At 40.9% G+C, this 14035-nt stretch overlaps 1 protein-coding gene across 2 annotated transcripts in view; it reads right to left on the reverse strand.

Annotated features, from left to right (window-relative positions):
- The window catches only part of TEX11 (testis expressed 11), a 963534-nt gene that overhangs the window by 543266 nt on the left and 406233 nt on the right, over positions 1-14035 (reverse strand). For both annotated transcript variants that reach the window (XM_075835681.1, XM_075835680.1), the window contains exon 12: positions 5085-5166. In XM_075835681.1, coding sequence (XP_075691796.1) covers positions 5085-5166 — 82 coding nt within the window. The remainder of the gene's footprint in view (positions 1-5084; positions 5167-14035) is intronic.

The following is a 14035-nucleotide window of genomic DNA, read 5'->3' on the forward strand; positions in this document are numbered from 1 at the left end:
TGGGAGAGCCTATCGCGGCCTGGTCAGTCGGAGTTAGCTCCGCCCCCTGTCCTTTATTACCTGCCGTGTTCTCTTCCTCAGTGCTTCTAATTCTTCTGGATTCCTGGCCCCACTGCTGCTTGCTCCAGCCTGCTTCTGCCGTGCTTCTGCCTTGCTGCAGTTCCGCTTAACCTGCTTCTCTTTGCCCCTGGCTTGCTTCCTTCTCCGTGCTCACCTTGGTATACTCTACTTCATCCTGGTCCTGACTACTCATTCACCGCTCCGTTTCCTCGCGGCGTTCCGTGGGCTACTGCCCCTTCCCTTGCGTGTTCCCTGTTTGTTCTCCCGTGCACTTAGACAGCGTAGGGACCGCCGCCCAGTTGTACCCCGTCGTCTAGGGCGGGTCGTTGCAAGTAGGCAGGGACAGGGCGGTGGGTAGATTAGGGCTCACTTTCCCTTCACCTCCTTCCTGCCATTACACTTATCCTAGTGATTCTGATGTTGTTTTCTCATGACACATTGTATTTTATGTTAGTGGTAAAATTCGGTCGATACATTGATTGTTTATTTGTGAAAAACACCAAAATGTTTCAAAAATGTTGAAAAATTAGAATTTGATTTTAATTGCATGTAAGACAAGTTATACCACACAAAATCTTACTAATTAACATTTCCCATATGTCTACTTTATGTTGGCATAATTTTTTGAAGAGGATCATAAGTTTAGCAGTCCTTTTTTCCATTTTCAAGAAAATTTCCAAAACCTATTTTTTTTAGGGACCAATTCAGTTTTGAAGTTGCTTTGAGGGGTTAATATCTTAGAAACCCCCTATAAATCACCCCATTTCAAAAATTACACCCTCAAACTATTTAAAACAGCATTTTGGAAGTCTCTTAACTATTTAGACGTTTTGCAGGAATTTAATCAAAGTGAAGGTGAAATTTGAACATTTCATATTTTTTGCAGACATTAAATTTTAGTCCTTTATTTCTAAAGAAGAAAACGCAACTCAATATTTATTACCCTGATCCCTCAGTTTTAAGAAATGTCCCATATGTGGCCCTTGTGGGCTCTTTCACTGCAACACAGGTCTCAGAAATGAAGGCGCACCTAGTGTATTTTGGGGCTTCCATTTTATTAGGATGTTTTCCAGGCACCATTATAGGTGGTCAAAACACAAGAAACACCCCAAATAGACCCCATTTTTAAAACGACACCGCATGAAAAAAATATATATGGGCCTTGTGAACATTTTGACTCCACAGATATTTGTTGTTGAAGTTATTAGAATTGGGCTGTGAAAACGAAAAAAATTACATTTTCTCCAATAAGGTGTCGTTTTAGCTGACAATTTTTCATCTTCACAAGGAATAAAGGAAAAAAAGCACCACAATATTTCAATAGCAATTTTTACCTAGTACAGCAATACCCCATATGTGGTCATAAACTGTTGTTTGGGCAAACGGTAAGACTCAGAAAGGGAATGAATGCCATTTGGCTTTTGGAGTGCAGATTTTGATTAATTGGTTTCTGGGTGCCATATCGCATTTGTAAAGCCCATGTGGGACCAAAACAGTAAAAAAAACACAAGTGATGTTATTTTGGACACTACACCCTTCAAGACATTCACCTACGGGTGTAGTGAGAATGTAGATCCCACAGGTGTTTTCCAGAAATTAGTGTGCAGTGGATGTTGTGCCCAGCTTGTGCCACCATAAAAATACACTTCTTTAATTATTATGCTGTGTTTCCTGGTTTTAGAAGCACCCTATATGCGGCCCTATTCTTTTGCCTGGGCATATAACAGGGTTAAGGAGTGAAAGAGCACAATGTGCATTTGAGGTCTTTAATGGAACAGTTTGGGGAAGGCCAATTTCTGTTCCAGCAAAAATGTGACCCCGCCTGTAAAGCATGGTCCAGAAAAGCATGGTTGGGTGAGTTTGGTGTTGAAGACCTTGACTGGCCCGCACAAAGCCCTAACCACAAACGTATCGAACACATTTGGGATAAACTAGAACGGAGATTGCGAGCCAGGCAGTTTTGTCCAACATTAGTGCCTGACCTCTTAAATGCTCTTCTGGCTAGATGGACAAAAATTCCCACAGACACACTCTAAAATCTCTTTTAGATACCTTCCCAAAAGAGTGGAAGCCGTTTTAGCTGCAAAGGGGGACCAACTTCATAGTAATGCCATGGATTTAGAATGGGATGTCATAAAAGCTCCTGTAGCTGTAATCTGTGGATGTCCCAATAATGTATGTACTGTATATATATATATATGTATGTATATGTATATATATATATATATATATATATATATATATATATATATACATATACATACACGCACACACACATATATTTATTTTATGAAAGAACGAGTACTTTCCTAACTGTCACATTATCAGGGCTGTTTTCCCCTGTAACAGGGGCTGCTATGACAGTACCAGTTACAGAGGAAGTACACAGTTTAAAGTGTTTTTCTAGAATCATAAATTATCACTTATTCACAGGATCGTTGATCATTTTCTGATTGCTAGGGGGCCCATTGCAGGGACCCCCACAGGTTTTGAGAATGGGGGTCCCAAACCGCCTGTTCCTCCTCACTGATCCACTGCAGTGTGGAGGACACTGAATGAAGAGGCGGTCCAGATATCTGTTATGAAAAAAAGATGCAAAAAACAATTTAATAGCATAAAAAATATAAAAGTAATAACCGTTTAACCAGCATCAGCGAAAAGATTGCTAAAAAAGTGTCTGGTTATTAAATCGAAAAAAATCTGTGGTATTAAGGGTTTAACCACTTAAAGATGCAGCTATTTTGGGTCTTGAGGGTACAGCATTTTTCTTTTTACTCAAGGGCTTTACTTTCTTAATTTTCCGGATCAAGATGTATTTTTTAATGGTACATATAATATATTATTTATTAGCTTTTTTTGTGGGGGGGATGGTAAGAAAACAAAAATTCCGCTATAGCTTTTTGGGTTTTGTTTTTAAGGTGTTCACGGTGTGGTAAAAACTACATGTTATATGTATTTTGCGGGTAATTTTTTCATGTTTTTAATGGGAAAAAGTAATAAAACACTTTTTTTAAAATTTTATTTGTATTTGTGTCGTCACATTCTGAGAGCCAGAACGTTTTTTCTTACCGTCAACGGAGCTGTATGATGGCTGTTTTTTTTGCAGGACGCGTTGTATTTTTAAATGGCACCATTTTGGGGTACGTATAACTAATGATTAACTTTTAGTAACTTTTAAAAAAACAGCAATTTCACCATAGTTTTATGCACTTTAAATTTACGTTGTTCAAGGCACAGCATATATAACCCGTTACTTTTATTCTATGGGTCGGCATGATTATGGCGGTACCAAAAATGTATATTTTTTTTAATGTTTTACTACTTTTATTCTGGGTGCCCATGTATCATAAACGCTGCAGAATTTCGGCATAGGAAGTCTGTGCGGAAAATCCGCATTTACAGTAACCGCAAAATGGATGGGATTTAAACAAATCTCATCCACATGCTGCAGAAATAATCTGCTGGAAAAAAGTTCATAAATTGACCTGCGGTGCGGTTTTTAATCTGCAGTATGTCAATTTGTGCTGCGGAATAATTGCACTTTTGTTGCGGGTTTTCCCCATTTAATTGAATTGCAAATTTGAAAAAAAACTAAACTTTTTGTTGTTTACATTTAATAAAAAAGGGCTATTCTTACCCCCTGGCATTGTCAGAGCGACGGCTCCTTTGCAGCCCAGCCTCCTGGGATCACATTTCATCCCATGTGACTGCTGCAGCCAATTACAGGAGGCCGGGCTGCACGGAGAACAGAGGGACTCACCAGTGAGTTAAAGGGGTTTTCCCATGAAGCACATGTATGACATATCCACAGGATATGTCATAAATGTCAGATAGATGCGGGTCCCACCTCTGGGACTCGCACCTATCTCTAGAATTGCCTCCCGGCCACTCACTGATTACATGGTCGGGAGTTATGGAAACAGCGTAACTCGCTGAGCTACGCTGTTTCCTTAACTCCCATAGAACTTAATAGTAGTTACGGAAAAAGCGTAGCTTGAATGCTACGCTGCTTCTGTAACTGCCATTCACTACTATGAGAGTTACGGAAACAGAGTAGCTCAACAAGTTACGCGTTTTCCGTAACTCCCGATCATGCAATCAGTAAGTGGCCAGGAGGCAGCGAGAGCACAAAAAGCTAGAACGGGGTTTAGGGGGCCCCGTTCTAGAGATAGGTGCGAGTCCCAGAGGTGGGACCCGCATCTAGCTGACATTTATGACATATCCTGTGAATATGTCAAAAATGTCTCTCATGGGAAAACCCCTTGAAGTATTGTTTTTTTTTTTTTACCTCTGTTTTCAGCAAAGGCGATTTGGTTGCAGTTTTTCGTACTGAACTCTTTTATGCAGCGTATCCAACCTGTGGGAACATACCCTAAGACCTAATTCACACGAACATGTAATACGTCTGTGTAATGGCGTTAAAACAACAGCCGTCACACGGTCCTATGTAATTTAATAGGGCCGTTCACACGGCCATTGCTTCAACGGACCGTGTGAAGGGTCCATGAGAAAATAGGACAAGTTTTTTACTAGACGAGTCAGATTTTTTAATAGAACCATTTTCCGGAACATATAATTTATAGATTAAACTTTACGAATTTATGTTTTTTTTTATGTCATGTATTACAGCCGCCACCTGATTCAGTTGGGGCAGGCACAGCTTTTCTGCCTGTGCCATTCACTGGGTGTACCATTACACCCTATTGTGGTCAATATACCGCAATTAGGGCATAATAGTACGCCCATTTACGTGAACGATTTAAAGCAGCAACGCAATTGGTTCCTCGACCATAAGTAGTGATGGCCTGCTGTCAAGGACAGCAGTCACCACTACTGTGCAACCATTTCACTAGATAAGGTGACCCTTTAACACTCTAACATACATGTATGGCAGATTGTGCTAAATGCATGGTGCCATGCTGTAAATGTATAGTTGGTGACGCCAAAGGGATTAAATAAAGAAGGACTTTTCTTAGAGATTCCAAACTTTTGCACACAAGTTGATAGATATCACAATTTCTCACCCATGCTGATGACATCATCAGGCAGAGAGCAATGAAGAAGGATTTTCATTTTCAGTAAAAGACCAGCTGGATGCAAGTTTACCTGGAAAAATAAATATTAAAATATAGTCATCAGTTTAATGTCACCTGCAGATACCTTCAATCATTTTAGATCGATATGCAGCCACGATGTGGTAAAAAATCTGCAACGTTTTACCACTTGAAAGCTTGTGGCCAAAATTGTAGCATTTTGTGTTAAAACATCGTGCAGTTGGTGGTATTTGATTGCACATTGACCGCTACATGTGGCCTCAACCTTAGATTGTAAGGTTTTTCTGGCAGAGCTCCTCATTGTACCTGTACGGATCAGTTTACACGTTGCATAAACACTGCAAAATTTCCGACTGTATTTTCTGTGCAAGAGAAATTGACATGCTGCGGACTAAAAAATCCATACAGCAAGTCGATTTCTGCATGTCTTTTATGCGAGCTTTTTCCACAACGTTTTGATGAGATTTGTTGAAATCTCATCCACTTTGCTGTTACTATAATTCGCTGCAGAATATCCGCACAGATAATCGAAATGAAGATTATGCATTGTTTACAATGCATATGAACAAAACCTAGGGGTGCGTTTACATGCTGCAAATTTTGTTGCACAAATCAATTCCATTCATCTGAAGGGGGTTATTCCTGCAGCAAGCACATCGATTTCTGCAAGATGTATTTAGATGAATGGAACTGATTTTCAGCCGCAGAAAATTCTGCAACAAGATGTGGCGCGTGTGAGTCCACCCTAAGGCCATGTTAACAAGTAGCGTAAACAATGCAGAATTTATGACAGGATTTTCTGTGCTGAAAATCCACAGTGTATTACAGTAGCAGCAAAGTGGGTGGTATTTCAACAAATTTCATCCACAGGCTGCGTAAAAAATATGCAGAAAAGAAGTGGGAACATTTACCTGAGGTGCAGATTCTCAATCTGCAGCAAGTCAATTTCTCTTGCAAAAACATTGTGGAATTACAACACAGAAAATCCACTCAAAAATGCTGCAGTGTTTACGCTATATGTGTACATATGCTAAGGCTGGTATCACTCCATGTGTTTTTGTGGCGTTTGTAGAATTCATCAACCAAAACAAAAAAACATATGCTAAAAACGCACAGTGTGGCCACTTTTACATGACAGTATTTTGATCCGTAGTTTGCTTCAGTATTTTTAAGCCAAATCCAAATCGAGAAGCGAAGCATGAACAGAAAAAAGTATAATGGAAAGGTTTGTACCTCTTTCCGTATTTTGGACCCACTACTGCTTTTGGCTTACAAATTCTGTTCCAAAATACTGATTAAAATACTGCCGTGTAGTGCATATGTTCAGGCTGAAAAATAAGAGGCTGATTTCAAGAGAAAACTTGGCTGCTTTTCACTTGGCCCTATGAAAAAAATCGCCTCATCTGAACTAAATGCCGTTTTACCCATTGATTACAATGGGAATCTGTTTGTCGGTGTTTCACTAGTGTTTTTCAAGGCGTATGTTAAGGCGTTTAGCGCCCTGAAATATACGCCAAAAAACACTGCGTGTGGTATGTTCACACCAGTGGTTTCAGGCGTATTTGGGGTGTAAACGCCTCAAAAATACGCTTTGAAAAACGCTAGTGAAACTTTGACAAATAGCTTCCTATTGCAATCAATGGGAAAAACGGCATTTAGTTCAGAATGGGCGTTTTTTTACGCCGCTGTTATAAAAAACGGCATGTAGAAAGACGCTGTTCAAAAAGAAAGAGCATTTCACTTCTTGAGACGTTTTTGGAGCTGTTTTTTAGAGGGCCATTTGAAAAACAGCACCAAAAATGTCTAAAAAAAGGCCCCCTCAAAATAAATTTTCTGTTTCAAAAACGGCTGAAAATCATAGGCTGTTTTCTCTGCAATTTTCATAAATTTCAGCCGTTTTTGATCTTGCGGGTGAACATACCCTAAGGGTATGTTCACATGGCAAACTAAAAACAGCTGTAAAATACAGAGCTGTTTTCAAAGGAAAACAGCCAGTGATTTTCAGCGATTTTTAAATAATCAACCTTTTTTTTATGTTTTTTTTACAGCCATTTTTGACATGCACTTCTTTTTACATTTTTCCAGCTATTTTTCAGGGGGGGGGGGGGAGGGGGTTTACGGCCTGAAAAACTGCTAAAAATAAGCCGTGTGGACATACCCTAACAGTCTTTTTGATTTTTGCAAGTGTTTTTGGAGGCGTGTTTATCAAGCATTTGTCAAGTGTCAATGGGAAATGTTAAAAATCTCAGAATGTATTTCAGAGTGTAATATGAGCGTTTTACACTCTGAAAAACGGCGGAAGATAAGCCATATGAACATGCCCAGTTCAAACTGATTTTTTTGGTGCTGATATTGAAGCGGAGACTGTGTTGGAATCAGCACAAAAAAACTTCGGCTTTTAGCAAAATGTTCTTTCTTGCCGTGGATCCGCCTATGACCTCCCATTGAAATCAATGGGAGACAGAGAAAGTGTTTTTTCGCAGCGTTTTTTGCCTGCGGGCAAAAAACGCAGTGAAAACCGTGGCAATAAAGTGCAGGCAGGTCAAAATCTGCCTGCCTGCAAAATCCTTGTGTGAACAGTGCCTAACTGTTATATCAATCTGCCTGTCTGTATTTCTATATTTATGTATTTTCATATTTATGTATTTACCCCATATTATACCTCATTGTATAGTGCCATGGAAGATGATAACGCTATGTAAACAATATATATTAACATATAATAATAATCATCACACTTCTGCTGCACATCTGTACTCTGTAACCTGTAACTGAATAGCAACAGTGACGTACTTTTGCCCTGGTGATCTTCATAGCTATGGAATATTAAAATACAACAGAGGCCCCCGGAAGCTGATGCACTAGGATGCACGGTTCAGAGCTCCTCTATCTTTCTACCTATTTAAGCGGTAAATGACATACTCAGCCTGCTCAAACATACCCATAATGGTGAGACGTTCCGCTAAGACACCTGACAGCAAACTGGCGAACTCCGGCACACCTGCTGCCGGTGCCTTAGACGCTTTTCTGCGAACAGACTTGGCGGCAGACCATCCGCGCACGCCATTTGTCGCGCTTCCACAAGAAACTGTGTCACAGTTCTCCTGGTGCCTGTCGGAGACTGAGGATGGAGATCACCTCCTGGGGACTTCGGCTGTTGCGCTGATACCGGAGGAAACCAATTCAGCTGTGGTGCTCCCAGAGCCACCACTTGAGACGGTTAGATTGGACCAATGTTATGTAGAGTCGCCACCATTGCTCCACGCGGCCTCTCGCCAGGTACATGCAGGACCCGAAACCACGCATTCAATGTTAAATGCCACCTGGCACCTCAGGGAAATGAGAAATCTCAGGACGGATACTGCCTCTCTCCAGGAAACGCATTATGTCAGATTGGGTTCATTCAAATTTGCTCTACATCACTTTCCTGTTATTTATACAGCCACTCAGGATAAAAAGAAGGCAGGAGTGGCAATTATAATATCTTGAAACTGCCCATTGCAAGTCACTAAGAAAGTCTCTGACCCACAAGGACGGTAAATCATTCTCACAGGGACTCTGAAAGGCACTCCGATCACTTTATGTAATGTATATGCCCCAAATATGTCTCAAGTTCCCTTCTTAGAGAGGGTTTTGGCTAAGATTTCCCGTCTACCACTTTACTTATAGGAGGTGACTTTAACCTTCCTCTATACTTTAGATAGACAATCCAATTGTATGACTTCAGATCTACATAGACATACGGAAACATTTTGTCGACTCATTCTTAAATATAGCTTACATAGTTTATGGAGAATCTCTAATCCGACCGCTAAACAATACACATTTTGCTTGCATCAACACACTACACATACGCGAATATATTTTTTAAGAAATATCCCCGGCCTGTTTGTCCTCCACTGTTGATATTGGCTTTATTACCTGGTCAGACCATACTCCGGTCATCCCGGACTTACAATATGACCTACGAACTACCAGAGTATGCGACTGGAGACTGAACGAACGTCTACTTAAATCCACAATCCATAGCGAATCCCTCAAAACTCATGTTGACTCATATGTTACCTTTAATAAAGATTCAACCACTGAATTATCCACAACATGGGAAGCACACAAATCAGTCCTGAGTGGACAATGTATATCCCTTTCCTCTAACCTGAAATGAGACGCGACTCAACAACTACTGGCCATGACGACCACTTTAAAAACACTGGTAAATAAAATGTCTCTTTTCCCCTTCACAACTATCCTTAGACATATCGTTGAACCAAAGGGCGGACTGAAAGACATCTCTATTGCCAAAGTAGAAAAGTTACTAACATATACCAAACAACGGTATTATGAAGAGGGAACAAAGATTGACCCAATCCGCTCCTCATGCACAAGGAGAGATACCCTATGACCCGAACCAACAAGCAAATATATTTCATCAATATTACACAAAGTTATATTCCCTCCCCTTGCAACGTCCCACAGACCCAACCACCTGTACCCAATGTTTATCTACCTAAAGACATTCCCTCTCCCCACTATTACTTCAGGTGACTCACTTATGCACAATGCCCCTATTACTATGAAACAATTGCTAGACAATAAAAAAGAACTTCCTAATGGAAAATACGCAGGCCCTGATGGGTTTCCATACCTTTACTCTAAAGTTTTTCAAGACTCCTTATCAACCCACATACTAGACCTTTTTAACTCTTTCCTGTTAGGAGCCCCAATTCCTCCTTCTATGCTTCATTCTTTTATCACGGTCATCCCTAAACCTGGGAAGGACCAGTCTGAATGTACACGCTATCGGACAAAATCTTTGTTAAATGCAGACTTCAAAATATGTTAAAGATATTGGCCAATAGGCTTGGCTCTCTTCTTCCTAGCTTGAAACACAAAGATCAGGTTGGCAAGAATGGAAGAAGAAGATGAAAAAGCGGCACTCACCCACGATGGTAAAAAATTATTTTAATGTGGCAAACCAAGGGAGGACAAAGCAGACAGCCAACAAGATTACAGCCTGTTTCTCTCGCGAAACAGGCTGTAACACTAGAAGAACGACTGACCTTGTCCATGTTCTTACTAATTCTGACTTATCAGGCTTACTCCTTAGTTTAGACGCTGAAAAAGCACTTGACCGATTGAATTGGTCCTTTCTCTTCGCTCCTTTAGAAAACATTGCCATTTCCGATTCTTTTCTTACTGCAATACACTCTTTAATAATTCTCTCAGAATATGGCAGTTAAACTACCGTATGCTGTCTCCCAACGCATAAACAGCCGCAATGGCACATGACAGGGCTTCCCTGAGTAACTTTAGAGTATCATGGAATAAAGAACCTCCTCTATGTACCTTGCGTAGAGCCATTGGCCTCTTGAATCCGGAATAATCCTGATACCCAGGGTATTAGGGTACGAGATCATGAGTTTAAAATCTCTCTTTTTGCAGACAATGTCCTCCTGACTCTACGCAATCCACAAGTTTCTTTACCTAATCTCCAATTTGTTCTAGATGAATATAGCCTAATTTCGGGATATAAGATTAACAACTTTAAGACTGAAGCCCTACCAATTAACCTCCCATCGTCAGTTACATCGGCCTTACAATTTTCCTTTAACTATACGTTGAAAGAGGATAATGTTAAATATATAGCTATTAAGCTTACCCAATCAAATACCTCTCTTTATAAACCTAATTTTTCCCCGTTCTTTCAAGAAGTTAATAGATTGGCATCCAAGTGGTCCACCCTCCCTCTTTCCTTTTTCGGTATGGCATCTGCTGTTAAAATGCCAATTTGACCAAAATACCTCTACCTCTTGGAATATCTCCCCGTACCGATACCAAGGCGGTATGGCACAGTGGGTCCACTAATCCAACGTGACAAGAACTGTATTACCATTCCAAAGTCTACAATACAAATATCACACACCTCCTATCGCATACTTCAGCTACCTCCAAATTGTCCATCTAGCCTGTTCTCTTCATAAAAACACTAGCTTTTCTAAACCTACACCCTTTGAGTACATATGCAAAAATAACTCATCCACTCAGGGTTTTATCACTGAGATTATTTAGCATTCTTTCTTCTCCAAACACGAATGTATCTTTCAAACATGGATACATAGTTAAATAGCAGACCTACCTAGGTAGGGAGCTCCCCTTATCACTGTGGCAAATTATTTGGTCTAACGCAGATAAGTCATCTCTATGTACATCTCTAACTCAGCCACTAACATAAAGTCCAATGTGTCACTAGAAAACAATATACAGTATACCAAACATATATTATATAGGTGCAAAATAATGCACACATTGCTAATACGGTGCCTGCAATTGTAGTTACTTACATGAAATTCAATATACGTTCTTACCATTGTTTTTAAATTACTACACAAAATAATTTTCTTTTCCCAAGCTTCATTACATTTGAAATTACTATTAATTGTTATTTCTTTTCACACCTTCTTTGGAGTTAATCCTATTTCTCTTCCTATTTGCTTATTTTTCTTTGTGCTTTTTTCATGTTTAAGATTTTAACCGTATTTAATGGCTTGCGAGTTGCCCGATGTGGCCGACACGATGCAGAACCTGGGGCAGGAAGTGAGTGACGTCACAGCGTGATCTCTCGAGAACACGCTGTGTGTCTGCACTGCCAGAAGCTGGGCGTTGTGAAGACAAGTGGATGATACTTCTCGTCACAACGCCCAGCTAGTAAAAGAAGTAAACACGCCCAGATGTAACACACATAATACACGCCCAGTTGTACTTTAACTGTAAACACGCCTAGTTGTACTTTAGAAAGCCTCATTTACATAAATATAAAAATGGTCATAACTTGGCCAAAAATGCTCGTTTTAAAAAAAAACACACGTTACTCTTATCTCCATTGCAGCGCCGATCTGCTGCAATAGGAGATAGGGGTTGCAAAATCTGGTGACAGAGCCTCTTTAAACATTGAGCTGTATTGGAATTGTTTTATTTAAAAATTAAAAAATTGTTATTATATATATTTTTATGCATGTAAATCTGTATTTGAAACATTGTGACCTTTTTACCCGGAAGTTCATTCCCGGAGGTTCATTCCCGGAGGTTTATAAAGGAATGAGGTGTCCTCAGTATTATCTCCCCGATGAAGCCGGAATAGGCGAAACTACTCGGACGTATACATTGAGGATCAAGTTATGTAGCCTGCAAGTCAGCATAATATGCTTTTATCCAAGAAATGATTTTGTAAGTTTTAAAATAAATGCAGGGAATCTAACTGGTTAATCGGTTTCCACCCAGTTTGTTTTTCTCTCACTGCAAATTCCTTTGGAGCAAAGAAAACCATCTGTCAGCTTCCCAGAGGATCCAAGGATCAGCTGTTTGTCTTTCAGTCTTCTGATTAGGAGGAAGTTTGAACAACAGCACTATCTGCAGAGCTGGATAAAGGAGAGTGTGCAGTTTTGACAGACGCCGAGGCGGAGAGAAAGCAGCTGAAAAAGGAGACAGCATTGTACTGGACAGTACCCTATGCAGGATTCGTATGGCTACTGAAAAGTAACTATTAACCCCTTCCCGCATTTTCACGTACATGTAATGGGGGAATGTGGCCGGCTAGCACATTCCCACGTACATGTATGTGATGCAGATAAACTGTCACCATGCCACGATACTCAGTGACAGTTCAATGCAAACTGCTGTCCGAGACAGCATGGCAAACCAGCAAGCTGACAGGGGAATAATCACACCGGTCCCCTGTAGGCGATCGCTGTGATTGGTCTGTCAGTCCAGACAGACCAATCACAGTTCAGTGGCATAGGCAGGGATTGTTTTGCCTGTGTCTGCAGCTCTGATCTTCTCTGTTGGTATTGAGAGGAGATCAGAGCCAGAGTGTGAGGACAGAGCTGAAGAGAAATTATATAAAATGCTTTAAAAAGTTATAAAAAATACCCCCCAGTGCCCGATCAGTACCTTCCTGTGCTGATCAGCCAATCCCTGTGCCCCGCTCCTGAAACGCCTCGCTGCTAGAGGAACCACAGCATGCGGCACATATAAGAGAAACCAAAAGGGTCTCCCCAAGGCCTTTGTTGATGGGACAGTGCGCAGAGGGGAAAGCAGGGCTGTTTGCAGTGAGAATTTGCTGCTGGTCAAATACAAGGACAAGTGTGATGTCCTTGTATTGACCACTCCACGCAGACTGATCCAGCCCAGTTCTAGTCCAAGGAACCACAGAGCAAACCCTTAAGCCTGTGTCTATCCAGGTCTATAATCAGTTAATGGGAGGAGAGATTTATCGGACCAGGTTCATCAGCCCTACAATGCCCTCAGAAAATCGAGGATCTGGTATAAAAAATTGGCCATGTACCTGACTCATGTGGCTCTGTACAATTCTTTTGTTCTGTATAAGGATAGGTTCACATGGAGTTTTTTGCAGGCAGAAAATCTGCCTCAAAATTCAGATTTTCGCTGCGCTTTTCGCCCGCGGCCATTGAGCACCGCGGGCAAAAAATGCAGCGAAATACACTTTCTCTGCCTCCCATTGATGTCAATGGGAGGTCAGAGGTGTAATCGCCCGAAGATAGGGCATGTCCCTTCTTTTTCACCCGCGAGCCGTTTTTTCCGCTCGCGGGAAAAAAACGCCTCCGCCTCCTATTGAAATCAATGGGAGGCACTTTTGGACATTTTTTGGCGTGTTTTCCGACGCAGTTTCCGCGTAAAAAAACTCAGTGTGAACTGACCCTAAAGGAGTTTCAAGAAAAAATTACTAGGAAGTGGAGGGCAGCAGTGGAAGCAGCAATGCTTCTGGAAAAGGGGGCATAATAATTGCCCATGGGCAGCATTTTCCTGGCATACTTTCTCCCACAGAAAAAGGAGGCCCCAAAAAAGCTGTTGAGTGTGCTCGATGAGGGGACATTAGGAAAGACACCACTCACTTCTGTGGGACC

Source organism: Rhinoderma darwinii, chromosome 8 (assembly GCF_050947455.1).
Source record: "Rhinoderma darwinii isolate aRhiDar2 chromosome 8, aRhiDar2.hap1, whole genome shotgun sequence".
NCBI lineage: Eukaryota > Metazoa > Chordata > Amphibia > Anura > Rhinodermatidae > Rhinoderma > Rhinoderma darwinii.